The sequence below is a fragment of the Leptosomus discolor genome, chromosome 9 (genome assembly GCF_034619465.1).
Source record: "Leptosomus discolor isolate bLepDis1 chromosome 9, bLepDis1.hap2, whole genome shotgun sequence".
Taxonomy (NCBI): domain Eukaryota; kingdom Metazoa; phylum Chordata; class Aves; order Leptosomiformes; family Leptosomidae; genus Leptosomus; species Leptosomus discolor.
The window spans coordinates 13,982,099-14,008,605 of record NC_141399.1 but is presented as its reverse complement, the minus strand read 5'-3'; the positions used below and the strand labels follow the sequence as shown (position 1 = coordinate 14,008,605).

The window sequence follows — 26,507 nt, the reverse complement described above, 5'->3', positions numbered from 1 at the left end:
GGTACACCAGGAGAGAGGAACAGTGAGCAGCGGTATCCGGACGCATATCCAGAAATCCCATTTCCTATTTGGAAAAGGAAGCTGCTCATCTAAACCTTCAGTGTACTCATTGTGTGGTAAAGCAAAGGACAAAGGGCCCATCCAGGCCTGACTGCCAGCTACAGCCATCCCGGGCTGCCGAGAGACACGAGGCTGAGCGGGGCATGGCGGCAGGGCTTGTCGTCTTTGTCTCAGCTCTTTTTTCAATGGCGTGTCTGGAAGGGGACGAGTCTGAGCCCTGAAAACCCTCATTAAAAGCTGCTTTACCCCACACGCCATCCAAAGAGGATCAGTGGTTCTCACTTTTCCATGCAAGTCTGTTCTTTCCAGCTCTTTCCCCTTACACGTTTTCCTTCCTCAGGGCTCTGAGGTTTTTAGTGGGGCTGCCAGGCTCAGGTTTGGCTTTGCTGCCTATTGCTGAGGATGCCCAGAAAAGCTACTGGAAGCGTGGTGCATGGAGGAGGATCTGCCCAGGTTCCTCACCTGCCTGGGAATGGAAAGTGGAGCTGCTGGGGGTGGCAGCCTGGGGAGGTCACAGCCCTGGTCTGAAAACGGGAGATATTTTTTGTACAGATGGGCCGATAGGAGTAGGACTTGTGCTGGATCACCCGCCAGGTGCTCTGGAGACGCTGCTCCTGCTTGGAGTCCCACCATCCATCGCTGGGCCTCCGCTGCGCTCTGGGATTATTTAAGGCTCCATACGCTGCCTTGGTGCAAGAACTGCATGGCGCAGACAGCACAAGGACAGTGAAGGAAGCTGGAGCGAATACCACGTGACCTGATTTGAGTGAGGCTAATTGTGTGATTAAGATATTGAAACAGGAGCCTGAATATCCGAGTGCTCTTCCTAGTTTCGCCAAGAGCCTGCGGTGTGACCTTGAGGTTTGGCTTTTCTGGGCAACGTTGCCCTGCCATGAGCGTGGGTACCAACACTTGGTGCGATACGCAGCATGAAGCCGCTCTGTGTGCCCTGCCCTCGGCACGCAGCGACTCAGGTGTGCAAAGCGTTTTGTAAAACGGCCCCAGTACTGTGCACGATTTCCTACTTTGCATGTGACTTATTCAGAGTAGGCATTTGGATAATGCTATAAAGGGAATATGGTGCTTATCTTTTATTTGGTATGCATAAGTTAGAGTGAGCTGACTTTTCAGGGGGGACAGATTTTTTTCTTCCTTATTTGAACATTTAATCTAGGGAATTAAAGTTGTGTTGCTTCAAGGTTTAGCAGTTGATGTATTTCAGATTCAGAAAACTGTATTCTGAGTTTCTCAGGGTACAGTTTGGAATTGTGCGGGTTCATCTATACCAAACCCATGACCTCTCCATTCAGACCACATCCCTCTTGAGGAATGCTTATAGCAATCGAGAAACAGACTTGGTGCTACTGATGAATCTCGGAGGGTGTGATTTCCAGGTGGGCATCCGTGAAGTGGTAGTTGCTCACAGGCACAGCCCATGGGGCTGGGGCCTCCTGCGGGAGGCTCGAGGAACGGGAGCAGCAGGCAGTGGGTCTGTGGCGAGTGCCTGCCTCCACTCCCCTGGCACGGAGGATGCCCCAGTGTGCCGAGGGGCAGCCAGGAAGAGGTGGTGAGCGTGCTTGAGCTCAGAGCATCTGGGCTCCATGTGGTGGTTCTGTATTTCCACCCTTTCCCCCCCGCCCGGCTGCTGTGAAGCTGGAGGTCTCCGCTGCCCCCAGCTGCTCTTGTCATGGCTCTCTGGCTTCCCCTGCTTTGTTTACAGCTGTTCCAGATGTGCAGCACTTGGCAGGAGCCCCTGTGACATGGGAACACAACTATCTCCTGTTTCTGCCTCACACGCGCAGTGGTGACTCACAGGTGACCTTGCCCCAGCTTTGCTGAGGAGGATGGAGAGGGGTGAGGTCCTCGTGGTCCCAGGCTGGTGACTCCTGAAGGTGGTGGGTGGCCAGAGGCAGGATCCTGCGCTCCTCCCTCCTCCATGGCAACAAGGAGGGGTGCAGAGGTGCTGGAGACATGTTTTCTATGAGGAGCTGGAGCTCTGAGAGCCCCCAGTCATCATTCCCCTGGGCATGTGCTGTGTGGGTGCAGACCGTACCCCCATCCTCTGCGGGACCCTCACCTGGGCTGCTCAGCCTCCCCGCAGAGCTCCGCAGCATCCTGCCCGCTGTCCGCAGCTGCGGGGGTCCTCGTGTGAGATGTATGTGTCCATCCGCCCCGTGCCACCCTGGTGACACAGCCCTCCTGCTCGATGGAGATATGAAGTCATCCTGGGGGTGTCTGGGGAAGGAGGAGTTCCCATGGTGACAGACAGCGATTCACCCGACAGGGCAGGGCGGGTGCTCCGTCCTTTTTATTCTTTTCTTCTGGCGTCGGGCACCCAGCCAAAGAGCTGAAGGAGCAATGGCACAGCCTCGCGGGGGAGAGCCGTGAGGACAAGTCTGGTCTCGTGAACTGCACAAATCCCTCCGGAGCACAGTCCCCCCTGCACCCTGCCTGCTGCCCCACACGTAGGGGTGCTCCCAGCCCCTCCTGCAGCCTTGGCTCCTGGCTGCTGGCCCCCCCCATCCCCAGCTTCCTTGCCACCACAGCGGAGTGATGGCCAAACCTTTATCCTCTTCCCACGGACCGTGGCTGCTGTGTAAAACATTTGGGGCCATATCCTGCAGCTGCTGGGGAACCAACACTTACCTGGCACACCCCTGGTAGGGGAAGGCGCGACAGCATCCCGCACGTAAAGGAGCTTGTGCCATCCGTGTGCCTTTACCAGCACCCAAGGCTTGCAAAAGCCCCTTCCCTGGAGGCTCCAGCGCAGCCCTGGCTCTCCAGCGGTACGTGCCCCCTCCCGTGCCCCTGCCTGTCCCGGCAGGGCCCCTGCCGCGCCTCGGTGCAAGCTGTGCCGACCCCTCCCCGGCAGAGCACATGCCGGCGCCTGGCTGCTGGGCTCCAGTGCCGCCCTGCACGTCTCCCAGCAGCCCTCCAGCTGCGGGCGATGCTCCCCATGGCTCCGTCGGGTGCCCCTTGCGCAAGGAGCGGCCAAGCCCTGAGAAGAGCGGGATGGGGGCTCTTTCATGAGCCCTGCCAGAAATTTATATGGAGCCACAGGTAGTTTTTGGGGGGTGTTGGTGCAGATTGTGAAACACTCGAATAGAGGCAGAGCGGAAGCATTGAGCAACAACCCCATCCTCCCAGGCGCCGGAGCTGCATCCCAGATGCAAAAGCGCTGAAGCGGGAGCAGAATTGCTGAATGGGGAGTGAGCACAGGGCTGTGGGAGAGCTGAGATGGGCAAACTCCCTTTTGTGCTGCTCTAGCGTGGGTCCCTCTCGCCGGTCACTTGTGAGTGCAGGCTGGCATGCTGCTCTGCCAGCGCTGGCTGTGGCTCTGCCGGCGGCTTGGCAGCGGGAGGGCTTGTGCACAAGCTGTTAGTGACTCGTTATTTCCATCTCTTGGGAAGGCAATGACCGTCCACAGCGAGCCCTGGTGCAGCAGCAGGGTCCTAGGAGAGTGGTCCAGTGTGTCCTCACTCCCATCCTTTGGGGCTGGGATAGGGGCCCCTGAGGGCTGGCTTTTCGGACTCACAGCTCTTCCTTCTGGCAACACTCCTCCCCTGGGAATACAGCTGCCCTGAGCTTCTGCAGCCGGGGAGGCATCTGCTGTTGCCGTTGGAGGGCAGGAAGAAATACTCCCGGCCCCATCAAGCTGTGTGAACCCCCTGCGAGGAGCAGCTTCTTGCAGCACAGCTGGCAGCGTCCCGGGAATAGCTCCAGCTTCCCAGGCCTGCGTGCTGCCTGCCTGCCGTTCCTCCTCCCTGCCTGGCGAGCGGTTGCTGTGTGCCCCTGCCACTGCGATGCTCCACCCCCCCCCCCCGACACCCCCCCCGACACCCCCTGCCACGCTGCTGCCTGCTCCTGCAGGGTCTCCCCTCACAGCTCTCCAGGGTCCGTGGGGACTCCCATGGCTGGGTTAGCCTGCAGATGGCCTTGTGGCCCTGAGTGCCGTGCTGGGAGCTGGGCAGCTGCCGTTTCCCAGCCCTGGGAATGGGAAAAGTTTGGCGTCGGGCAGCAGAGCAGCTCCTGTGCACAGGGAAGGTGACGGTGCCTTGCTAATCTCCCTCTGCACCAGCCGTTCCCGGCTCTGGGGCTGGGGGAGGAGGGATGGGGCAGCCGTGGTTTTGCGGCGCTCATCCCCCTCTGATAGGGTGCGGAGGTGCTGCAGGGTTTGGGAGCTGAAGGGCAGCTTGCCCCTGCATGGGGCAAGGGCTGCTGTGCTGACAGCAAGCACCCCGGCTCTGCAGGGTTGGGCTCTGTGTCCTGGGCTCCTGCAGGCACCCCTGCTCAGCCGCTCCCTGGGTCAGTCTGATTTGAAGCAGAGAGCAGTGGTGCCATCCTGCCTGCGGTGCTGGTGAGCATTCCCGTGAGGTCCCCAGGAGCAGTGCCAGGCTCCTGTGTGCCCTCTAATCCCCTGAAGCTGTGGTGCCCCTCCTGCGCTGTGCCTGCGAGCCAGGTTTGGTGCACAGTGGCAGGCACCATGCGAGGCCAGGAGCAGCTCCTGCCCCAGTGACAGTGCCCTCCGCACCTAGTGGGATCTGAGCTGCCCCATCTGCCTTCACACCTTCCCAGAGGGATGCTGGTGAAGGCTGGGGCAGCCAGAGATGTGGCACCTCGGTGTTTGGAGGTAAGACTGTCTCACCTCCCACGGCACTGCAGGGAAGCACCAGTGACCTGGCCTTGCCCCAAACCGCTCTCGCAGGGGACGGCTGTAGGAATGCCACGTTTCCCCTCTGTGTCCCGCCACCTGGCCCAGGGCGTTGCACTGCCCATGACGCTGGGCCCTGAGGACCCCCGTGGCTGCAGGGGGCTGGGCGGGCAGGCTGGGCGGCACCGGTGGGTGCAGGCGGGCATGGGCTGGCTCAGCCACCCAACGTGTCGAGTCACGCTCTGCGCACCACGGGCCCAGCCTGCACATGCCCTGAGCGCGCGCTCTCTCGGCTTCCCTTCATCTTCTCCTTCCTGCAGGCATCTGAGGGGAAACCACTCCCTCTGCTCTGCCAGCCCCTGCTCTGGCACCACGGTGGGTCACTGGGTCCGTGCACCCACCGCGAGCCCGGCTGTGCTGTGGGATGCTGCCTGCTGCTGCCTGCACACCCTACAGCCAGGGCTGGGCCGGGAGTGCCTTAACCCCCCATGCCCTCGAGGCACACAATTTGTGTGCCTCTATGAAGAGGCAGGAGTTTCCCTTCCGTAGTGGCGTGTGCTGGGCTGGCTGGAACATCTCCAGTGCATGTGCACCCTGTGGGGCTGTCAGCATGGGGAAAAGCGGCACTGGCCGCACATGGAGGTGCTGGGGGAGCTTTGCTGCACCCGGTCCCTGTGTTTCCACCCTCTCCTCAGGGGCAGGCTAGGCTTATTTTAATGGAGCCTGGTCCCTGCTGCAGGTGGGGTCTGCGGGGCCAGGAGTGAAGGGGAGCAGCTTGTGCCTCAACCCGTTAAGAAGCCGTATTCATGTGGGATGAGCCAGGCTGTGTGGGTGGTCAGGTGTGCCATGGAGCACATCACCCCGGGGGCACTTCAGCCCCTGCCTGCACCCTGCTTGCCCCTGCCTCCCCCTGGGTCCCTGACACCCAGCCCCAGCCACTGTGCAGCCTCTCTGGGCATCCCCAGCATCTCCCAAAGCCCAGCCACAGGATGCAGCTGATGAAGGTAGTTTGTTAACTATGGACTCTTGAGCCTCACGCAGTGCTGCTGGCTCCTTGTCCTGCTGCCATCGTCCCCACCATCAGCCTCCCTTTCTGACATGCTCTGCTGTTGCAAAGTGTCGCCGGCCCTCGGCAGAGCCCTGGTGGTGCCTGGCTTTCCCCTCCCTCACTGTCCCTGAGAGCCAGCCTGGCCTTCAAACTGACTAGGCTGCCTTCTCCTGCCTGACTCAGCCGAGGAGGGGGGGTCACATCTCCGCAGTGTCACCATTCCCTCCCTGAGCCCTGCCCGCGTGGAGAGCAGGGCCTGGCTGCAGTCCAGCGCAGCTTCGTGAGATGCTGGTGTGAGGCCAGGCCAGCAGCAGCCTCCAGACACAACAGTTTATGGCCAGCAAAAACTTCCCATCCCTCTGCAGCAGCTGTCGGGGGGAGCTGGGGTGTGCGCCTGCCCCACAGGGAGCCCTGGCGTGGGGACACAGCTGGCTCAGCCTGACCCTAAGTCTGGCTGCAGTGGGACCACTTGCCTCCATCGTCCTTCACTCACCAGATCCTCCCTGCTGCTGCCTCCACACTCACTGTGGTCCCTGCAGCTGGGAGCATCCCCCTCGCTTTGGGCACCTCCAGAGCGCTGGGCTCACCAGTCACGGCTTCATCCTGATGTGGTACTTCGCTTCCCTTTCCTGCAGGGATGTGGCTTTGGGTAGCAGCAGGACGGGGAATGCTGCAAGATGTCCCCTCCGGCACAGAGGAGGTGGGGGTTTGCTGTCCGTTCCCCTTGTGAAGTGCAGCCTGGAGGGCCACCCCAAGCCCCTCGAGGAAGGTCAGCAGGAGGTAAGGTGTGACCAGTTCCCTGCCCTGGGCCATTTCATTGACCCTGGGCTTGCTGGGGAGCCCTGCGTGGTGGCATGGGCTTCCCTGAGGCTGTACCATGAACATGATGCTGGCCCTCCAGCACTCTCCCTGAGCTGGCTGGTGATGGTGGCGGGGGTCCATGGGCCCCTTTCCTGGGATGCTGGGGGCGGGCAGCAGCTGGGTGCCGTGGTGGGGTGGGGAGCTGGTGGTGGCTGGTGCTGGGAGACATTCCTGGAGCATGTCCCAACCGGCCCCTAAGGCAGGCAAGGTTCCTACTCCAGCCAGCTCCTCCCCTCACCCGCCTCGGCACCAGCCCCTCGCTACTCCCCTCTGCCTGAAAGCCCCCAAATTTAAGAGGGCCTGGAGAGAGGGCAGCTCTTTTTCTGCATCCACGGAGCTGCCCCATGCATCCCCATCGGCTGGGGATGTCCACATCGTGCTGGAGCAGGGAGCACTGCCAGACTGCCGCAGGGCCAGGAAACTCAAATCCTGTAAGGGTTGTGCCGAATCCGCACCAAAGGCAGCGGCTGCAAAATGTGGAGACGGTGGGCAGAGGATGGGGCGCAGGACACACAGCACCGTGGCCTCAGCTGACTCTGCAGCCCAGCACCCGTCTCACCGTGCCGCGTCTCACCGTGCCGCATGACTCATCTTTCCTGCCGCCCAACGCAGAGCTGAAACCTCACCTGGGGCTGAAGAAAACAGATTTTTCTCTTGTTTCCCACTAAGGCAGTAGTGAGGCTGCCCGTCTGACAAGCACAGGGCAGGGTGAGGCTCAGCCCCATGTATGCACTCTCAAACTGTGAGGATCCTGTCCCTGGGGGTGGCATGACACCCTGCAGGGCTTGGAGCTGGTGCATCCCCCGTGCCTGCAGCCCAGGGCAGTGTCCTGCAGGGACCAGGGCCAGTGAGACCTGGGGAGATGTTTTGGAGCTTCTCCTGATCTGAGATTTATGGGGCAGCAGAGGCTGTGCCAGCTGGGAGATGGGGAACCCCAAGCCTGGGCTGTGGGATTAAGGACTAGCGGTCTGGCTGCCAGCCCAGCAGGCTTGGGAAAGGGCCGACAGCTTTTCGGGATGTTCCCGGAGGGACTGGCGTGCAGCAGCACGGGCGGCCTCATGAGTCACTCGCACCTGGTGCTCTCCCTCCGCCGAGGCAGCATCATCCCGCGCCCGGGGCCGCGGATTCCTTCCCCGGCCCTGGTATGCAGTGGGGAGCTGGGAAACACCGTGGAGGGGGAGGCACTCTGGTTTGGGGGATCCAGCACCCCTGCATGCCCCCCTCCAGTGCCAAAGCAAGGGGGTTGCTGCTGGCAAGACGGTCAAGATGCTTCTGGGCTGCTGGGCTGCCTGCGGGGTAGCTGGGTTTGGGAACCACCCCACACTGATGCCTGCCACGTTACCCTGGGGCAAGGTGACAGGCAGAGCCTCCGGCAGAGCTACAAAGCATCGCTGCCCCGCTGCCTCTGCCTGCGGTGCCCACTGGACGATGCTCGCTCCGGCACTGCCCTTGTTAGCTGTGATGACCCCCGGCCGCCCGTGCCCTGCTGCCGGCACCGCACCGTGGGGCTGCTCCGCCAGCTCCGGGCCCGGGGCCAGCCACAGAGCCCTTGGCAGACCCCTCCACTCCCTGTTTAACGAAGCCCCTTGTCTAATTGGGACAGGCCGCCCTGCCTTCATTAAGCGAGCTCTGGCGGGAGGAGGGTTTGGGGACGGTCCTGACCTGAGGATGCTGGACCCACGGCCAGACCCATAGAGCTAAGGCAGGCAGGGGGAAACGCGTGGCCACGGCCAACTTTGGAGCCAGCCGGCCAGGTTTGGGGGCCGGGGCTGGGGCCTAACGAGAGGAAGGCTAAAGAAGAGGAGGGGATGCACTGCTTGCTGTGCCTTTAAGAAGAGCGGGGGCATCGCCGCTCCTCCCCTGCTTGGGAACAGTGTGTGCCTGGGAAAGTTGCCTGCAGCCGGCCCTGGAGCATCTTTGCTCGGTGGCAGGTGGCCCTGCCCCGGGCCCCCAGCTGTGAGGTGGCCCTGGGCCCCAGGGACCCCCACTGTTGCTCCCCTCGCTGCCCGCAGGAAGATGCCCCCGGACCTGCCCGCTGCCCCGCCAGGAGCTGGAGGGGAGCCCCTGGGCCAGCGGCCAGGAGGGCACAGGTACGACGGGTGCTGGGGACAGGGTGATGTGGGGTGACCAAGGGGACAAAGGGGAGGTGGCGTGGGGCACATGCTGGGGCTATGGGCTGGGGTCAGCCCCAGGTGAGCACAGGCACCAAGCAGGGAAGATGGGGTGCAGTGTGATGTGCCCCAAGGAGCAGTGTGGTCCTATGCAGTGCCCTGGGGGCAAGGGGCACCCTGCAGGTCAGGGGGGCACCCTGGGCCAAGAAGAAGCCCCAGGGGACAGTCCTGCCAGTCGCTGGGCTGGCAGAGAGCAAGGCCAGGTCAGCGCAGGGTCCCTGTGCTGGGCGTCCTCTCCCTTTCATCTCCTCCCACCAACTGCAGTCACACCACCAGTGGCTTTCCAGCGTGTTTTTCCAGCTCTGGGATAGGTCTCGGCCATCAGTCTTCTCTGATGGCTGCTGGGAGAGATGGTGTCCAGGGCAGGGTGGGAGGATGCCCCACAGCTGGCTCCAGGGCAGTCCCCATACTTGAGCCATGGGTGCTAGAGTCCTACGTGATGGGTACCATGAGCTGTGGGTGCAGGAAAGGTCCTGGCTGAGGCCCAGCTGTCCTGCAGCATCGTGGGAGCTGTGCTGGCATGGGGAGCAGCCCTTCTCTACCACCATCATCCTTCCCAGGGATGGTGCTCAGAGCCAGGCTGTAACCTGGCGGGGGCCAGGGGCTCAGGTCTCCGTGGCAGCTCCATCCAGCTCTGCCCTAGGCCAGGCAGTGCCCTGAGGTCCCTGGGGACACATTGCCCTGAGATGGATGGAGGTGTGTGGCCGGCTCCCGGCTGGCAGGTCCCAGAGCTGCTCACCATGTTCCTGGGACATGGAGGATGGAGATGCTGGAGGAAAAACTGCCTTGACCCTCACCGGGGCCCACTGAGCCCTGCACTGGGGTCTCCATGGCAAGCCCAGCAGAAACCCTTCCCGAGGGTCCAGCTCCCTCCTGGTTCATCCCCATCCCGGAGCCCTCCAGCCGCCGCCCGGGGTGCAGCCGGCGGGGGAACCAGAGGTGGCACTTCGGTGGGGAACAGCCCGAAAAACCTCTTTCCCCCCGTCCCGGGGGAGCGGGTGGGAAAAGCCGTTTTTGGGGGGCCGGGCTGGGCGGGGGCCGCGGCGCTCCCGCTCCCCCCACACCCCCCCCCCGGCACCGCGCTCCGAGCCGCCCTCAATAAAGGGGCGGGAGCGCCGGGGGCCGCTCCGCGCCGGCACCGCCTGCGCCCGGCTGGTCTCCGCTCGGCACGGCTCGGCACGGCTCGGCTCGGCACGGCACGGCACGGCACGGAGCGGCCCTGCGGGGGGCGGTGGGTGAGTGCGTGCGGCCGGGGGGGCTGTCGCGGGGGTCCCTCTGCAGGCGGGGGGTGCTGCGGGGCAGGACCGAGCCTTCCACACGGGCACCCATGGGCGCTCCTCCGCTCCCTCCCGCGCCGGGGCAGCCGCCGGGCTCGCACCTCCTGGGTTCAGCCGGGCCGGGCTTGGGCTGGGTGAGAGCCGGCGTGGCCATCACAGTGGTGTCAGGCCGGGTGCCCCCCCGCAGCCCTGAGCGTGGGAAGCGGCAGGGCGTTGGGGCTGGCTGCCCACCCTGGCTCCCCACCGCCCTAGAGCACCCCGCTTTTGCCACCCTTCCCGGGGTGGCGGGGAGCCCCCGCGGGGACGGGTGGGCAGGGGCAGCCGGGGTGAGCTGGTGCCGGTGCCGAGTCGGGGAGCAGGCAGGCAGGCAGGCAGCGGGAAGGGCTGGTGGAGGCAGAGCCCCTGCACACCCCGCAGCCGGGGCTGGCAGCCTCCCGCCGGCTGGGGCACGGCTCCCCCGGGCATCGTCGGGCGGCGAGTGGGGCCACGGGCCAGGCCCGGCCGGGCTGAACAGCGAGGGCTGGAGCGGGGCCAGGCGGTGGCTGGCGTGGGGCACACACGCGACCGTGCCCTCCTGCGCCCGGCACCGCCGCTGGCCTGTGCCGTGCCATGGGGCAGCCACCGGCACCGCTGCCGCCCGGCCAGAGGCAGGCCAGCCGCTGCCCGCCCGGCACGCTGTGCAGGCCGTGGGTGCTGCCGGATGCTTCTCCGGCGTCGGGCACATGTGGTAACACAGCCGGGCACAGCCCCGCTGCCTCCCTGCCCTGGCCCAAAGCGGGGGCTCTCCCCTGCGCCATGGGGTGCCAGCAGCGGTGCCCAGGGTGGCACTGGCACCTTGCCCTCTCGAGACTGCCATGTCCTGGCATGACATGGTGCTGGGACCTCCCGGGTCCTGCTGCTCTGTCACTGCTCTCCCCAGAGGCGTGGGGCTGGTGTGGGGCGGTGGTGGCAGCATCCTCTCCTGCAGGCTCCCATGATGAGCGGCTGGCTTCTGCTCCTCACTGTGCTTCCCATGCTCCTGGGCCCCCCGGCCACTGTGGCGCAGAAGAGGAGCCAAGGTGGGTGCTGAGCACCGGGTGCCTGTGGCAAGAGGTGCGAGAGGAGTCCAGCACCACCGTGCCGTGGTGCCGGTCTGTGCCCTGAGTGGTGTCACCACCCCGCAGCAGTGTGTGAGGACGTGCTGGAGGCTGACATCGCCTTCCTGGTGGATGGCTCATCCAGCATCGGCAGAAACAACTTCCGTGCCATCCGCACCTTCATGGATGACTTGGTGGGGCCCTTCGTGCAGGTGGTGGGCGAGAAGGCGGTGCGCTTCGCCGTGGCACAGTACAGCGATGAGCCACGGTGAGTCCTGGGGAAGGGGCGCACAGGGTGGTGGGGCAGCAGGGCTGGGAGGTGAGACGTCCCCCTGTAACCCCCCAGGGTAGAGTTCCCCTTCTCCCAGCACACGGATGGCATGAGTGTCCGGAGGGCCATCCAGCAGCTGAGCTACAAGGGCGGCAACACACGGACCGGTGCCGGCTTCCGCTATGTTGCTGACAACTTCTTTGGCCCCACGCAGCTCCGGCCTGGGGTCCCCCAGGTATGTGCAGGGCAGTGGCTCTGGGAACACGTGGAGGGGGATGCAGTGGGTCCACAGGCCCTGGTCTGGGTCTCATGGCTCTCACCTGGCCCCACAGATCTGCATCCTCATCACGGATGGCAAGTCCCAGGACGATGCTGAGGGCCCAGCAGCAAAGCTGAAGAGTCAGGGCATTAAGGTCTTCGCTGTGGGTGAGTGAGGCTTCGGTGTCAGGTTGGGGGGGCTCCTGCCAGGTTCAGGGTCCCTACCCTCACCCGTCATCTCTGCCAGGGGTCAAGAACGCTGACCACAAGGAGCTGATGCGCGTGGCTTCGATGCCCACTGATGCCTTCTTCTTCTATGTTGGTGACTTCAAGCTACTGGGGACACTGGTGCCACTGATGACACGCAGGGTGTGCACGAGTGCTGGGGGCACCCTGCGCCTTCTGGGTATGGACACCCATCCTCCTTCCTGTGGTGTACGCTTGCCAGTGGTGCTGGGTGCCAGGCTGCGCTCACCCTGGGTGTATACTTAGCACCCATCCTCCCCAAAATGCCCTCCTGGCCATCCTGTTCTGCCGGGTACATGGCTGTGCCACCCTGGCAAGATTTCCACAATGCCCCATGCACCCTGGAGCCAACGGTCCCTGTGCTCCCATACAGACGGGCCGAGCCACACTGGCCCCTCTAACCTCGAGATTCTGGAGCGGGGCCTCGACCAGCTGCGAATCCGCTGGACGGCAGCCAGCGGCCCTGTCACCGGCTACCGGGTGCAACGTGTGCCACTGACAGGGCTGGGGCAGCCGATTGTGGCAGAGAGGCAGGAGGTGAGCGTTTCCACCTTCTCAGAGTCCCTGAGGGGTCCCCGGCAGATCCATGCATGGCCTGGGGATGGCAAGGGGGTGACACTGTTTCTGCCCAGGTGAGCCTGGGGCCACGGGAGACGAGCACTGTGCTGCGGGGGCTACGCACAGGGACGGAGTACCTGGTCACCGTCACTGCCCAGTATGCCAACAGTATCGGCGAGTCAGTGTCCAGCCGAGCACGCACCCGTGAGTGTCCATGCCCACGGGAACGGGGACACGGGCAGGTGTGGAGTGCCCACGGCATATGGGGCTGGGGGCCCATCCTTGTCTCCCTGTCTCCCCAGAGAGCCGTGCTGGCTCCGTGCTGGATTTCCGTGTGGTGGAGACTGGACTGACCTTCTTGCGGCTGGCCTGGCAGCCCGGCGACGATCCACCCCAGGGCTATGGCCTCAGCTACGCCGTTCAAGGTGAGGGGATGGTCCCTGCGAGGGGACGGTCCTGCCTGGATGCCCTGGCTTTGCACAGCCCCGTAGGCCGGGCAGGACATGGCAGGGGGTGGCGCGGCAGGGTGCATGCACAGGGGTGCACGCTCACGGCGGTGATGCAGTGGGTGCGTGCTGAGAGTGCCGCAGGTGGGTGCATGCCTGCCTCCATCGTGGCAGCCAGCGCCCGTGCGCAGGCTGTGGGGCACGTGTGTGTACAGAGATGTGGAGGCGGTGTGCGCGTTCCTACACCCAGAGGCTTTGGTGTGCAGGGCTCAAAGTGTGCGCGTGGGTGTGCGCAACAGCCGGGGGGCCCATGTGTGCCCCTGCCTGGGGCTGAGAGCACAGGCGTGTGTGTGCCCTCACAGTCACTGCGTGCGGGGGGCGGGTGGCAGACCCTCATCTCAGCCAGGCACTAGGCTGGAGCTGTGCACCTGGAAGTCCCTCCCTGGCCCCGGGCACTCAGATGGGTGCCCCTTCCCTGGCCACCATCCCAGCCTCTCCCAGCGCTCCCCACCCCTGGCACCGCCTGGCATCCCCAGGGCAGGGTGCTGGCCCACGGACACCCCTTCCCTGCCAGGCCTCTGGCGTGTGCTGTGCCCCTGTGCCCACCCCTACCCGTCTGCCTCCCCTCCAGGGACAGCCCAGGGGGAGGAGAAGAGCCTGGGGGCCAGTGCACAGTCGGCCACACTCAGCAACCTGCGCCCCGACACTGAGTACGTGGTGACGCTGCGACCCCGCTATGCTCAGCAGCCCACTGTCCCCACCACCCTCACCGCCCGGACACGTAAGCACCATGCCCGTCCCGGGCTCAGCCGGGGACAGAGGTGAATTCCCAGCACAGGGATGCTCCTCCAGTCACCATACCCCCTGGGGATGGGGCTGCCTGACCCACTGCTGCCTGGGGGGGGCTGGGATGGAGATGCAGGTGAGCATGACTACAAGGTGGTGCTCTGAGCACCAAAAGGTGCTCCTGCAAGGGATGCAGCACTGTGTGCTTTCCTAGCTCCTTTGTAGCCTTATGGGAGTGTTTCCGCTAGAGCTTTCCCCACGTGACGTAAAAATGTCGACTGAAAAAATGCAGGTTTTTTTGTAAACTCAAGGACTGTTCTCTTTGGGAGGAAAGCACTGTTTCCGCAAGGGTGGTGGAAAGCATTGCCAGGCAGGAGCGGGGGTGAGGCCCTGGGGCAACACCTTTACAAGGCTCCAGTTTTGGCAAACCAAATCCTTCAGCTGCCCCAGGCAGCCTTAACCCGCAGAAAGTATTTAAGGCATTAAGAGGAAGGCATTTGAGCTCCACTTTGCTGGAGCTGGGGTGCTTTGAAGCAGCTGCCCGGGCGCAGGCTGCACTCGGTGACCTCAGTGCAGTTCAGCATCCATTAGCAGGGGCAAGGGGGCTTCCTTGCCCCAGAGCAGGCGGTTTTGCAGGCAAAGGTGCTTCCCGCTGCCTCTTGACCTACTCTCGCATGGGGATGTGACAGGCATCTCTCGCCCACAGGGCGCCCGGTGGGCGTGCAGCACTTGACTGTTCACAACGTCTCAGCACAGAGCATGCTGCTGGCCTGGCAGCCCGTTGGTGGTGCCACTGGCTACCGGCTCTCCTGGGCGACCCTCGCAGGTAGGTGCCTGTCCCAGATCTCGTGCCCCTTCTGCTGGTGGCCCCAGGGAGGAGGGACAGGTGGTGGCCGTGGCACCTGCTGCCCGGACCCCCCAAGAGACTGCTGCGCCGGCTCTTGCAGGACAGGGCAGGCACAGGGTGGACCTGGATGCTGGGCGGACATCGCATGTGCTGGGGGGGCTGCAGCCCAACACCGACTATGTGGTGACAGTGGCCCCACTCTTCGGGCAGCTGGAGGGGCCCACAGCTACCGTGCGGCAGAGGACGGGTAGGTAGTGGCTATGGGTGGTGCCACCCTGTCACTGGCCTCTGGCTCAGCCCCAGTGCCATTGCTGCAGGATGGGGTGGGGACCAGCCCCCGTGGCCCCACACCGCATTGATGCTTCCCACCCGGCCATGTGCGGGGGACCGGGCACGTGCCGGAGCGGGTGTCTGGTGGCAGAGCAGCACAGGGTAGCACGGCCCACGGGGTCCCTCTTGCAGAGGCGAGTGTGGAGCAGATGCTGCGAACCAACATCCTGGGCCCCACGTCCATCCAGGTGCTCTGGACCGGAGCCCGTGATGCCCGTGGCTACCGTCTGGAGTGGAAGAGAGCCACAGGTGTGCTTGGGGCACCTGGTCCCCACCACAGACTCACCCCGTGCCAGCAGCTGGCAGTGACCCGACCCTCCCCACAGGACTGGAGCCCCCCAGGACAGTGTCTCTCCCCAGCAGCACCAACACCTACCAGCTGACGGGGCTGCAGCCAGGCACCGAGTACCGCATCACCCTCTACACACTCTATGATGGCGGGGAGGTGGCCACCCCTGTCACCACCTTCCAGACAGGCGAGTGACTTCTGTGGGTCCCCTGGGTCTTCCTCCATCCTCCCAAGCCGTTGGGACAGAAGGACATCCCACATGGCATTGCTCAGCCTGGGAACACCCTTGGCCATGAGACACCCCCCCCCCAGCTCTCCAGTCATAGCATAGAGTGAGGATGGGGGCCATACTGTCTGGGCTCCAGCCATGCCTCACCATGTCCCCTTGCAGGTGTGGAGGTGCCTGTGGGTGCCGTGTCGAACCTGCGGCTTGTCGAGGAGTCGTCCAGGCGAGTGCGGCTGGGCTGGACTGGTGTCCCTGGTGCCACTGAGTACAAAGTGGTGGTGCGCAACAACCAGGGTGAGTCTGCGGGTGAGGGGCACAGGCAGCACCCGGGGAACCCCGGCTGGCTGGTGCTGAGGGTCTGCGGCTGCCCCACTCCTGGCAGATGGCACAGAGAGGACGAGGCGCATCCCCGGCAGCCAGACGGGGCTGGAGCTGGGTGACCTCCGGGAGGGCATCGCCTACCTGGTGCGTGTCTCGGCACTGGCAGGTGGCCGAGAGGGCAGTGCCGCCACGCTCACCGTCCGCCTCAGTAAGTCCATGCTGGGCTTTGGCAGTCCTGGTACTGTGTTTCCTCTCCCCTGGCATGAGTTGGTTCTCTATGCCTGTACTAGCTCTCGGGGTACCGGGGCGGCCACGGGGCCCCTCTGGGCACCCCAAGGTGACGCTGCGGTGCTGTGGGGCGGTGCAGAGTACCCAGCAGTGGGAAGCATCTCGGAGCTGCGGGTGATGGAGGCTGGTCCCAGCCAGCTGCGGGTCACCTGGCGAGGGCTGCCAGGTGCTGGAGGCTACCTGCTGACGTGGCGGAGCAGTGATGGTGAGTGTACGGGTCTGAGGGATGCTGTGGTGGTGGTGCCAGGGCCCTTCCCAGCCCAACTGCCTCTTCTAGGTGTGGAGCAATCCCGCTTCCTCCCCGCTGACCCCACTGCCTTCACCATCGAGGGGCTGCGTGCTGGCATCGTCTACACCGTCGGCGTCTCAGCCGTTGTGGATGGCCGTGAGGGCAGCCCTGTCACTGCCACGGGGCGGATAGGTGAGGCATCCCCTCACCCACTAGTGCCAGCTGGTGCCATTTGCCCTGGGCCTGGGTGACAGTGGCCCTCTCGGTGTTGCAGCGCCCGAGCAGGTGGGGACGGTGTCCCGGCTGGAAGTGCAAGCATCCAGGAGCAACGTTGCCCGTGTCAGCTGGGTTGGTGTGCCGGGAGCCACCGCCTACCGCGTGGTGTGGAGCCGCAGGGATGGTACCGTGTGATGGGGACAGGGGTGGGCTGCGAGGGCGGCGGCATGGGTGGCTGACACCATGGTCCTTGGCAGGGGGCTCGGAGAGCAGCCGGCGGGTTCCCGGCCACACCAGCTCCTTTGACATCCCTGACCTGGAGGGTGGTGTCTCCTACACCGTGAAGGTGACGGCGCTCATCGGCAACCGGGAGGGCAACCCTGTCTCCATTGTTGTCACCACTCGTGAGTGCTGGGGCAGGGGGCAGCACCATGGGATGGCACCAGGCACCCCTGCTCCTAACGCCTGCTCCTCTGCCCTGCAGCGGAGGCAGCCCCAGTGCCCCCCGTCAGCAGCTTCCAAGTGACCGAGGCCTCGGAGCACCGCCTGCGCCTGGCCTGGGTGCCGGCGGCTGGCAGCACTGGGTACCGCCTGGTCTGGCGCCCGGCCGAGGGTGAGCATGGCTGGCCGGCACCCCTGCGTCCCTGCTACTGCACCCCCTCACCCCTCTCTCCCCCTGGGCAGGAGGACCCCAGCGCAGCCAGCAGCTCCCAGCCACCACCAGCTCCTATGACCTGGGGGGACTGGAGCCAGGCCAGCGCTACCACATCAGCATCACCAGCCTGGCCAGTGGCCGAGAGAGCGAGCCGGCCACTGTCACTGCCATCACCGGTAACGGACTGCATGGGGCCAAGGGGGCATCAGACCCCTGGCATGGGGCTGGAGCCCAGAGGGGTACCCGGGGACTGGGCTGTTCCAGTCTTGGCCTGGGGACGGTGGAGGGTGGGGGTCCTGGGAGTGGGGTAGGGGCTGCCCCGTGGGGCTAGGACACACTTTGCTCCTTCTCAGCAGCTGCCTCGGGCCACATCACCACCTTGCGGGTGACAGAGGTGCGGAGAGACTCGGTGGCACTCACCTGGACTCCTGTCCCTGGTGCCTCTGGCTATGTCCTCTCCTGGAGCCCCCCTGCAGGTGAGATGGGTGGGTGGCCCTGGGACAGGGACAGTATCCCCACGGAGGCTTGTGGGCGCCCCTGACTCTGTCCCCTGGATGGCAGCTGGTGGGGAGACGGGGCGGACACTGCCTGGCACTGCCAGCTCCCAGCAGGTCTCCGGGCTGAGCCTGGGCCAGCGCTACACCTTCACTCTCCGCCCGCTCGTGGGGAGCGTGCCAGGTGCTGAGACCTCCGTCAGCGAGCGCACAGGTACAGTGGGGTCACTACGGGGACGGGCTGGGCGTGTTTCCACTCCGGTGGCGGCTTCACCCCTTCCCTGCCCGCAGTCTGCAAGGATGCCCGTGGTGACATCATCTTCCTGGTGCATGGCACCCGCGACAGCTCCTCCAGTGCCGACGCTGTCCGCACCCTCCTCTCCAACACTGTGTCTGCCCTGGGGCGCCTGGGCCCCGAGGGCACCCAGGTAGGGGGCTGCCGCAGCGGTGGGGGCCCCATAGGGGACAGGCGGGCAGCAGTGCCCACTGCTTCCCTGCACCCTCACAGGTGGCTCTGGCCACGTACAGCTACCGCAGCCTGCCCTGGCTGCTTCTCAACCGCTCCAGCGACCTTCCCGCTGTGCTGGAACAGATCCGCACCATACGCTACGAGGAGCCTAGTGGCAATGCCATCGGTGAGGGGCGGCACTGATAGCTGGGGCAGCGGCTGGTGGGATCCTGCTGACTGCCCCCTCCTCTTTGTCTCTCCCCAGGAGCAGCCATCACCTTCGCCAGGACCTACCTGCTGAGCCCTGGCGCTGGTCGCCGGGCCAGTGTGCCGGCAGTGCTGGTGGTCCTGGTCGACGGCCCCTCTGGGGACGATGCCATTGCTGCAGCCAGGGATGTCAAGGCTGGGGGTGAGGATGGATGGGGTCCCAGCAGGGTGTGGGGGGAGCCCTGCAGGATGCTGAGTGTGCTCTTGGCTTAGGGGTCCGGGTGCTGGCGGTGGGCTTGGAGGGGGCAGATCGGGAGCAGCTCCGGCGCATGGTCACCGGTGAGGACCCGCGGTACATCTACCATGACGGCGGTGCCCTGGCAGAGCTGGAGGGGGAGCTCACTGACGACCTCTGCACCATCATCTCCACCAGGGTAAGGGGCCAGGGCGCCCTGTGGAGTGCAGAGTGGGACCAGCCCTGTGGGGCCAGGGGCTTCTACCCCTAGGTTCACACGGACTTCTCTTATCTTGCCAGCCAGAGCCGGAGCCGAAGCCGAAGCCCTGCACCATGCAGTGCCCTAGAGTGAGCATCCCCACGCCATGCCATGCTGTACCATGCCATGCTGCTCCGTAGGGGCTCAGCATGGATCAGGGACCCCCCAGCTTGCTGATGACAGCAGCTCAACGGGGAGCCGAGCATGGGGGTGCAGCCCCTAACCCCTTCCCTCTGTCCCCTTGCAGGGCGAGAAAGGAGACCGTGGCGAGGCGGTGAGTGCTTTGGCGTCCCTAGTGACTGGGGGGCGGGGGGAGCTCTGTCCCCCAAACTGTGTTGATGCCAGCTCTCAGAGGATGCTCACTGCTGGCTTTGTCTCTGCAGGGACCACAAGGACGCATGGGGCCACCGGGTCCCCCTGGCGAGCCGGTAATATCCTGACTGGGGTGGGGGGAGCTGGGGGGCAGCTCCCTGGCAGGGTGTAGCGACATGGTCCCTTGCATCCCCTTGTCCCCTTGTCCTGCTGGCAGGTGGGTATGGGGCATGGACCTGTCCAGCCCTTGCCACAGGGGTGGATGGGGGACATCTCTTGGCCACCACCTGCCACCACCCAGACAGTCCTCTCCACTGTCCCTCCAGGGCCGCCATGGGCTGCCTGGCCCTCCGGGACCCCCGGGGCCACAGGGTCTGCCAGGAGAGAGTGTCGAGCGGCCGGGCAAGAAGGGGGACAGGGTGAGTACCTCTGACCTGAGCTCCCAGTGCTGGGACCGGCACTGCCTGGGGCACTGGGGGTGTCTGGCAGTGCTGGGGTGCACTGCCAGCTGCTGGCAAGATACTCCTCTCTCCCACAGGGATTCCCTGGAGCCGATGGGACACCAGGAAGCCCCGGCCGCCCTGGGAACCCCGGATCGCCCGGCCAGCCGGTCAGTGGAGGTGTCCCTTGGGTTTGCTGCTGCATGTGTGCTCCCATCACTCTGCTGCCCTGCCTGCTCCTTGAGCTGGCCTCTGCCTACCCTTTCCCTGTGCCGGGGGGTCTCCGTAGCTGGCAGAGTCACTGCCGTCATCTGTGTGTGTGTGTCCCAGGCCAAGTGTACTGGGCAGGGACTGTCCATGCCTGCCTTGACGGGAGCCCCTGTCCCATCCTGTCCTGTCCTGTCCTGTCCTGTCCCGTCCCATCCCGTCCCATCCCATCCCCACTCCTCTGATGGGCAGGGACATACATTCACCTCCTGAAATGTTGTTTTCCAGGGCACCCAGGGCACCCCTGGCCCCCGAGGGGATCCTGTGAGTATGGCCCCATCCCTCCCTAGCCCCACTCCCCCTCCCACCACCCCCCCCCCCACGCCCCCCCCCCCCTCACTCTCATCTTTCCTTCCCAGGGGCCGCGGGGGCCAACGGGGCTTTCTGGCCCGAAGGGGGAGAAAGGCGAGCCGGTAGGTGATGGGCATGGGGCTGCCCCATGGGGATCCCTGGGGAGCAGCGGGACCCTGGAGGGCACATCTCAGCCCCTGGCATCTCCTGGTACTTGGTATCTGGGTGACCTCAGGGTCTCCCTGTCTCCCTGCTGGGCTTCTGGCCTCCTGGCATTGTAGCCTCCATCCTGCACTGGAGACACAACAGGACACATGGGGACACTGATTTTTCCTCCCCCTCCTCATTCAGGGAGAGCCCAGGGTGATCGTGGACGGAGCACAGGGACTGCCAGGGCGGAAAGGGGAGCCAGGGACACCGGTAGGTATGGGGATGGTGATGCCAAGGGGTCTCTGCCAGCCCATGCTGCTGCCCCAGCTAACAGAGCATCTCTGTCCTCCAGGGCAGCCCTGGTGCCCCCGGGAGCCCTGGCCCACGGGGGCCCTTTGGTGATCCAGGCCCCCCTGGTCCACTTGGACCTGTGGGGCCACCAGGACCTCCGGGAGAGTTTGTGAAGGTACATCCCCCCTAGTGCTGCCTGGGGACAGCTGGGGGGAATGTGTGGACAGATGCATGGAGGAACAGCCAGCAGCTTGAAGCTGCTCCCCCATGCACTCCTCTTGGTCCTGCTCATGGGCTGTGCGCCCCACCAGCTGTGCCCGCGCACACATACACGTGCATGAGCTGTTGCTGGCGCTGGGCGGTGTGCGGAGAGGCATATGGCATGCCTGTGCCCTGATACCACTGATGAGGGGCTCTGTCCGGCGTGTTCCCCCTCTGTTTGAGGAGGGCATGGGCAGGGCCCAGACCTGCCCTCACTTACTTTTTTTTACCCTTGCAGGGGGAGAAGGGTGACCGAGGGGAAAGGGTGAGTAGCTCTCCATTTGCTTGGCTCCCCTGCCCTCCTGGAAAGAGGTCTCATGGGTGCTTGAGGGCACTTCAGCCCCTCCAGGGTGCTGGGAAGGACCGAGCCCCTCCGGGGCCATCACACAGGAGCTGACCCTTGTCTCTGCAGGGCCCCCCCGGACTTGCGGATGGGGCAGCGCCTCGAGGGGAGCCCGGCCTCCCAGTAAGTGTGGCCCCTAGGCCAGCGGGGACTGCAAGAGGGCAGCAGGGCCACAGTGGCCTTGTGTCCCTGGGGCTGAGCTGCATCCCCAGGGGCTGAGCTGTGCTCTCTTGCAGGGTCTGCCTGGGGACCCCGGGCCCCGGGGGCCTGCTGGGCCCCCCGGCCTGAAGGGAGAGAAGGTAAGAGGGCAGCAGGAATGCTCCGCACTGGGGCCAGACATCACACTGCTCCCCAGCGGGGATGCCCATCCCCATCTCATGGGCATCCTCATCTCATGGGCATGGCTGTCACCTTTCCTAATCCCCAGGGTGACATCAAAGAAGGTTTCCCAGGGCCACCTGGCCGCTCCGGGGACCCAGGAGACCGGGTGAGTTTCCCAAGAAAAGGTAAGGTGGGCAGGAGCTGGTCTTGCCGGCGAGCCAAGTCCCTGGGACGCCCCGGAGGGCTCCCGCTCCGGTCAGCCTGGGTGTTTGCCCTGCCATGCCGGAGGTGACATCTTCTCCATCCTCCTTTGCAGGGCCCTCGGGGACCGCCGGGGGAGCAGGGCAGGAAGGTGAGTGGGGCGGGCACCAAAGGGATACTCTCGCCTTGCCTTCAGCAGGGAAATAAAAGGTCTGGGTGCCATGCTGGCACCCATGCCATCCCCACACGTCCTGCTGCCCCTCACCCTGTCTTCCTCCTCTGCCAGGGAGACCGCGGGGCACCAGGCGAGCTGGGAGAGATGGGCGAGAAGGTGAGATGGCGCCAGAGGGGGACCGTGCCATTCAGCAGCAGTGGCGGGTCCTGTTGTCCCTGTGGTCCCATGGTGGCTGTGCCTGGGGGTCATTGTCAGAGCCCGGTGGTCTCGGATGGGCTTTGGGGCTGGGCCCCAAAGGACTCTGGGGCAGCACGTGGGGCAGGGACAGTGTGGCACGAAGGGAAGAAGGCTCCCTGAAACCCTCCTCTGCTTCATTCTGCAGGGGGACCGCGGTGTGCCAGGCCCCGAGGGCGAGAAGGTAGGTGGGCTAGAGCGGCTGCAGCCATGCCAGGATGATGCCTGCCTTGCCCTGGAGCAGCCACCCTGGCACAGGGTGGGAGAATGCCCCTGACACCTTCCTCTTCCTCACCTCCTCTAGGGTGAGGCAGGAGCCCCGGGGCGCCCAGGGCCGTCGGGCAGAGAGGTGAGTTGGGGCAGTGGCCACAGTGCTGTGGACCTGGCATACCGGGAGTAGGGGGCTACCATGTCCTGGATGCGTGTGCCCAGGCACCATGAACCCCCTGAGGTCTTTTTTTCTCACCACAGGGAGCTCCGGGACCAGCTGGCCCCCGGGGGGAGAAGGTGAGGGCAAAGTGGGGTCCCAACAGAGTGGCAGGGGGCTGCTGGGGAAGGGGCCAGCAATGACACCCGTCTCTCCGCAGGGCGATCCAGGACCACCCGGCAAGCCGGTAAGTGATGCTGCCCAGTGTTTCTACCTCTGCCTGCCCCAGCCCCAGGACAGGGAGCCACAGGCAGCACCCAGCACGATCTCCTCTGCTTCTCCCCCAGGCTCCCATCGTGGCTGGTGTTGGAGGAGAGAAGGTAACCCTGCCCCAGCCCTGTGCCAGCACACCCTGGGCATGGCTGTGGGCTGGGGAGGGGGGTTGTACAGCTGGACATCGACCTGAGGGGATACCCATGCTGGTCCCCAGGCCTGGCTGTCCCCAGCTCCAGTGGGGGGAAGGGGGGTGGTTTTAGGGGGCTGATGGTGCCATTTCATCCGCTCCAGGGTGACAGAGGCTTCCCAGGACCAGAAGGACCTCCTGGCCCCAAGGGCGACGTGGGAGATAAAGGTGCCCGTGTGAGTACTGTTTGGGGATGGGGGGCACAGGGGGCATGGCACAGCCACCTCGGGCTCACGGTGGCCATGCTGTTGCTCTAAGCTGCATCCCTTTGTGTCTAGGGTGCCCCTGGCCTGAGCATCCCAGGGCCGGCCGGCCCCAAAGGCGAGCAGGGCGATCGGGTGAGTCTGGGTGCACCCCTGGGGCTGGGAATGGCCAGGCTTTGCATCGGAGGCACTGAGTCTTGGCCCTGGTCCCTCTCCCGGCATGGGACCACCTGGTCCCCAGTGACACATGCTCTCCTTCTCCAACAACCAGGGTATCGTTGGTCTCACAGGCAGGAGCGGCCCAAAGGTAATGTCACTGTAGGAGGCATCGCCCCTCCGTCCATCTGTCCATCCATCCATCAGTCAGTTGGGCTCTGGAGGGGCAGCCCTTGCAGGCTGTGCCACGATGCCATGCTGGGGAGCAGCAGGTGCCATGCTGAGCCTTCTCCCCCTGGCAGCCCCCATGATCCCCCCACACTGCCCTGACCCGCTGCCCCTTCCCCCTGCCTAGGGCGACCCAGGGGAGCCAGGGGAGAAGGGCGAGCCGGGCCGAGGGGGTGCCCCGGGGCAGACCGGGCTGCGTGGCAAAGAGGTAGCGTGGGGCAAGTGGGGCAGCAGAACCGGGGGCTGTGGGGCACTGTGGCTCCAAGGTGGTGGGGGGCTGGCGGGGAGCAGGGGGACTCCGGTGACTTGTGCTTTTCTCCCCCTGGCTGGTGCCTGCTGACCTGTGCCGCAGGGAGAGCGTGGAGAGAAGGGTGATGAAGGCACCCCGGTAAGTGAGGACACCCCAGGACTACTGCCCACCTCCCCACTGCCCTCCACTCACCCCCTCTCTCCCCACAGGGTGAAGCAGGTCTGCCTGGCAAACCTGGAGACAGAGGTCCGCGGGTAAGTGTGGGTCTGGTGAGCTGAGATGCCCAGCGGCCTTAGGGTGGCTCCTAATGTGCGCCCTCCCTCTGCTCCCACCCAGGGCCTCCCTGGCTACCGCGGCCCCTCTGGTGAGAAGGGCGACCCAGGGGACCCAGGTCCCGAAGGCAGGAATGTGAGTACCGCCTCGTGTGCGCCCACCACCCCGTGGGCACCCACTCACCACCCCACACACCCCATCACCCTGCACCCACCCTTACCCCAGGGGTACCCTACACCCCCCGGGGCCTACCACCCCCCGGGACTCACCATCGCACTCGTTGCCCATTCCCTCCTCCCCTCACCCCGTCCCTCTCTCCCACAGGGCAGCCCTGGAGTGCCAGGGAGCAAGGGTGACCGTGGGGAGCCGGTAAGTGACATGGGGCCACGTGCCTGGCCCCCAACCCGGAGCCAGCCCTACCCTCCCTGGGGCCATGCCAGCTCCCCTTAACCTGCTTCTCTTGCCCTTCTTTCAGGGGCCTCCCGGACCCCCAGGACGAACCGTAAGCTCTGCCCTCACCCCTCTCCCTGCTCATGGGCTGGTGCGCAGCCCTGTGTGCTCTGACAGCCCCTCTCTGCCCCACAGGTTGACGTGGGGCTTGGAGGAGCAGCAGAGAAGGGTGAGAAGGTAATGAGTGGGTCCCCTGGGATGCTCGTAGTGGGGTGCCCTGTGTTGGCCTGTGCTGGGCTCTGCCTTTGCACTGAGATCCTGGTCATCAAGCCCTCCCTGCCCAAAACAGCCCTTGCCATGTGGAGCCAACACACACCACAGCTGGGAGCAATGTGGGATTGGGGGGCACATGGGATCCAGGGGGCACATGGGCTGATGCTCCTGCCCAGTGCTGGGAGGAGGCTGCCAGGGTAGGAGGTCCCCGTAGGGCTGAGGTCCTTGAAGGAGCCAGCATGCTTATGGCTCCCCAGCCCCGCATGGGTCCCACAGGAGCACCCCACGCTCTGGGTTTTCTGCTTTATGAGCCAGCTCAGGCTCAGGGCAGTTTTGGCCACGGGCTGTGCTCTGGGCTGGATGGCATCGTGGTCCCCAGCTGTGGCTCAGTGGGCTCCTGGATCAGCAGTGCTGCTCACTGCATTTCTTCTGTGACCACTATCTGGCCACCTGGAAGCTGCATTGAGCCCAGCAACCCCTTTTTTCAGCCCATGCCTGTATTTTGAGACCTTTGCTCTTATCCCACTCTTAAACCACGCAGCATAAGCAGAGGTGCTCAGCATGGGCTCTGGCACAGGCGTTTGTGCTGGCGGCAGGGCAGTACCCTCTAACCGCAGTGCCCTTCCCTGGCAGGGGGACCCTGGGGACCCTGGTGAGGATGGCGTGAAGGGCGCCCGGGGCGATGTCGGCTCCCCTGGCCTGCCCGGAGAGAGGGTAGGTGCTGGGTCTCTGGTGTGGGAGGTGGCGGGACAGCAAGATGGGCTATGTTCTGTGGTAGAGGCGGGGGTCCTGGTGTGCAGGGGGCGGTGGGCAAGCAGCCAGGACCCCCTCCTTTCCCCCCATGCCCTACTGCTGAGTGTGTCTCTCTCTCTTGCAGGGTGTGGAGGGCCCCCGTGGCCCCCCCGGTGCACGGGTGAGTGCCCCCTTCCCCATGGGGGTCTGAATGGGGAGGTCCGTACCCTGCTCTGCTTCCATTCAGGGGGGACGATGCTCATTCCTCTTCTGACCCCACAGGGTGACCCTGGGGACCGAGGTCTGCAGGGAGAGAAGGTGAGGGGGCTGGGGGCTGAGGGCTGCCCCAAGGCATCCCGGTCCTGCCCCATGGCTCCAGCCCTCCTGCCTTGCTCTCTTACAGGGGGACCGAGGCCCACCAGGGCTGGATGGACGCAACGGGCTAGAAGGCAAACCTGGGCCCCCAGGGCCCACCGGGCTGCGGGTGAGCATGGTCCATGGTGGGGGGCACGGCCGCCCTGGGCACTGCGAGTGGGGGCTGTGGGATGGAGGGGCTATGGGGCAGGAGGAGCTGCCCCCCGGACACCCTCTGCTCCGGTCTGGGTATGCTCATGGGGGAGCCCTATGGCAGGGCAGGGATGTCACTGCCCTCACCTCCTCCTTGTCTGCAGGGGGACCCAGGGAAGCAGGGGGACCCTGGCCGGGATGTAAGTACCTCAGGAGAGGGCAGATTTGGGTTGTGCTCCCGCTGGGGCCATCGCGCTTGCAAGGGACCAACATCCTGACCCATGCTTCTTGGTCCGGGGCAGCAGAGCGGGACCATCCCCTGTCCCCAGCAGTGTGCCACTGTCCTGGCCACAGTCCCTCCTCCCAGAGCCGGCTGGGGGAGGTGGGTGCCCTGCCACCCTGTGCTTCCTCCCTGTCTTCTTTTCCTACAGGGGCTGCCCGGTCTGCGTGGGGAGCAGGGACCGCCTGGCCCTGTGGGTCCCCTGGGACCCCCCGGTGTCCCTGTAAGTAGCAGCCATCCTGTGTCCTAGGGACACATCCTGCCTCATGCCCTCTGCAGTGGGTCCCAGCTGGCTCCATCTGTGGGGGCTTGCCCCATGCCCAGCTCCCCTTTCCCTGCACCCTGG

The 26,507-nt window shown here is 65.0% G+C and overlaps 1 protein-coding gene across 1 annotated transcript in view; it reads left to right on the top strand.

Moving 5' to 3' along the window:
• The first annotated feature begins 7,636 nt into the window (after positions 1-7,636).
• COL7A1 (collagen type VII alpha 1 chain) overlaps positions 7,637-26,507 on the top strand; it is a 37,954-nt gene continuing 19,083 nt past the window's right edge. The window contains exons 1-62 of the mRNA XM_086470633.1: positions 7,637-7,809; positions 8,633-8,710; positions 10,073-10,202; positions 10,988-11,126; positions 11,232-11,412; positions 11,491-11,650; positions 11,748-11,841; positions 11,921-12,106; positions 12,293-12,462; positions 12,552-12,681; positions 14,416-14,535; positions 14,657-14,803; positions 15,019-15,135; positions 15,213-15,362; positions 15,567-15,695; positions 15,784-15,930; positions 16,060-16,215; positions 16,288-16,431; positions 16,514-16,639; positions 16,713-16,859; positions 16,949-17,068; positions 17,140-17,286; positions 17,467-17,595; positions 17,672-17,818; positions 17,896-18,032; positions 18,113-18,239; positions 18,318-18,461; positions 18,533-18,693; positions 18,807-18,842; positions 19,001-19,027; positions 19,137-19,181; positions 19,392-19,454; positions 19,604-19,675; positions 20,001-20,036; positions 20,132-20,185; positions 20,415-20,483; positions 20,566-20,679; positions 21,004-21,030; positions 21,345-21,407; positions 21,536-21,595; positions 21,746-21,781; positions 21,917-21,961; positions 22,188-22,223; positions 22,511-22,546; positions 22,627-22,653; positions 22,754-22,786; positions 22,974-23,045; positions 23,148-23,207; positions 23,344-23,379; positions 23,584-23,664; positions 23,809-23,844; positions 23,916-23,960; positions 24,043-24,114; positions 24,304-24,348; positions 24,455-24,481; positions 24,565-24,606; positions 25,276-25,356; positions 25,520-25,555; positions 25,657-25,692; positions 25,778-25,858; positions 26,046-26,081; positions 26,313-26,384. Of these exons, the coding sequence (XP_086326759.1) occupies positions 7,637-7,809; positions 8,633-8,710; positions 10,073-10,202; positions 10,988-11,126; positions 11,232-11,412; positions 11,491-11,650; positions 11,748-11,841; positions 11,921-12,106; positions 12,293-12,462; positions 12,552-12,681; positions 14,416-14,535; positions 14,657-14,803; positions 15,019-15,135; positions 15,213-15,362; positions 15,567-15,695; positions 15,784-15,930; positions 16,060-16,215; positions 16,288-16,431; positions 16,514-16,639; positions 16,713-16,859; positions 16,949-17,068; positions 17,140-17,286; positions 17,467-17,595; positions 17,672-17,818; positions 17,896-18,032; positions 18,113-18,239; positions 18,318-18,461; positions 18,533-18,693; positions 18,807-18,842; positions 19,001-19,027; positions 19,137-19,181; positions 19,392-19,454; positions 19,604-19,675; positions 20,001-20,036; positions 20,132-20,185; positions 20,415-20,483; positions 20,566-20,679; positions 21,004-21,030; positions 21,345-21,407; positions 21,536-21,595; positions 21,746-21,781; positions 21,917-21,961; positions 22,188-22,223; positions 22,511-22,546; positions 22,627-22,653; positions 22,754-22,786; positions 22,974-23,045; positions 23,148-23,207; positions 23,344-23,379; positions 23,584-23,664; positions 23,809-23,844; positions 23,916-23,960; positions 24,043-24,114; positions 24,304-24,348; positions 24,455-24,481; positions 24,565-24,606; positions 25,276-25,356; positions 25,520-25,555; positions 25,657-25,692; positions 25,778-25,858; positions 26,046-26,081; positions 26,313-26,384 (5,673 nt within the window). The remainder of the gene's footprint in view (positions 7,810-8,632; positions 8,711-10,072; positions 10,203-10,987; positions 11,127-11,231; positions 11,413-11,490; positions 11,651-11,747; positions 11,842-11,920; positions 12,107-12,292; positions 12,463-12,551; positions 12,682-14,415; positions 14,536-14,656; positions 14,804-15,018; positions 15,136-15,212; positions 15,363-15,566; positions 15,696-15,783; positions 15,931-16,059; positions 16,216-16,287; positions 16,432-16,513; positions 16,640-16,712; positions 16,860-16,948; positions 17,069-17,139; positions 17,287-17,466; positions 17,596-17,671; positions 17,819-17,895; positions 18,033-18,112; positions 18,240-18,317; positions 18,462-18,532; positions 18,694-18,806; positions 18,843-19,000; positions 19,028-19,136; positions 19,182-19,391; positions 19,455-19,603; positions 19,676-20,000; positions 20,037-20,131; positions 20,186-20,414; positions 20,484-20,565; positions 20,680-21,003; positions 21,031-21,344; positions 21,408-21,535; positions 21,596-21,745; positions 21,782-21,916; positions 21,962-22,187; positions 22,224-22,510; positions 22,547-22,626; positions 22,654-22,753; positions 22,787-22,973; positions 23,046-23,147; positions 23,208-23,343; positions 23,380-23,583; positions 23,665-23,808; positions 23,845-23,915; positions 23,961-24,042; positions 24,115-24,303; positions 24,349-24,454; positions 24,482-24,564; positions 24,607-25,275; positions 25,357-25,519; positions 25,556-25,656; positions 25,693-25,777; positions 25,859-26,045; positions 26,082-26,312; positions 26,385-26,507) is intronic.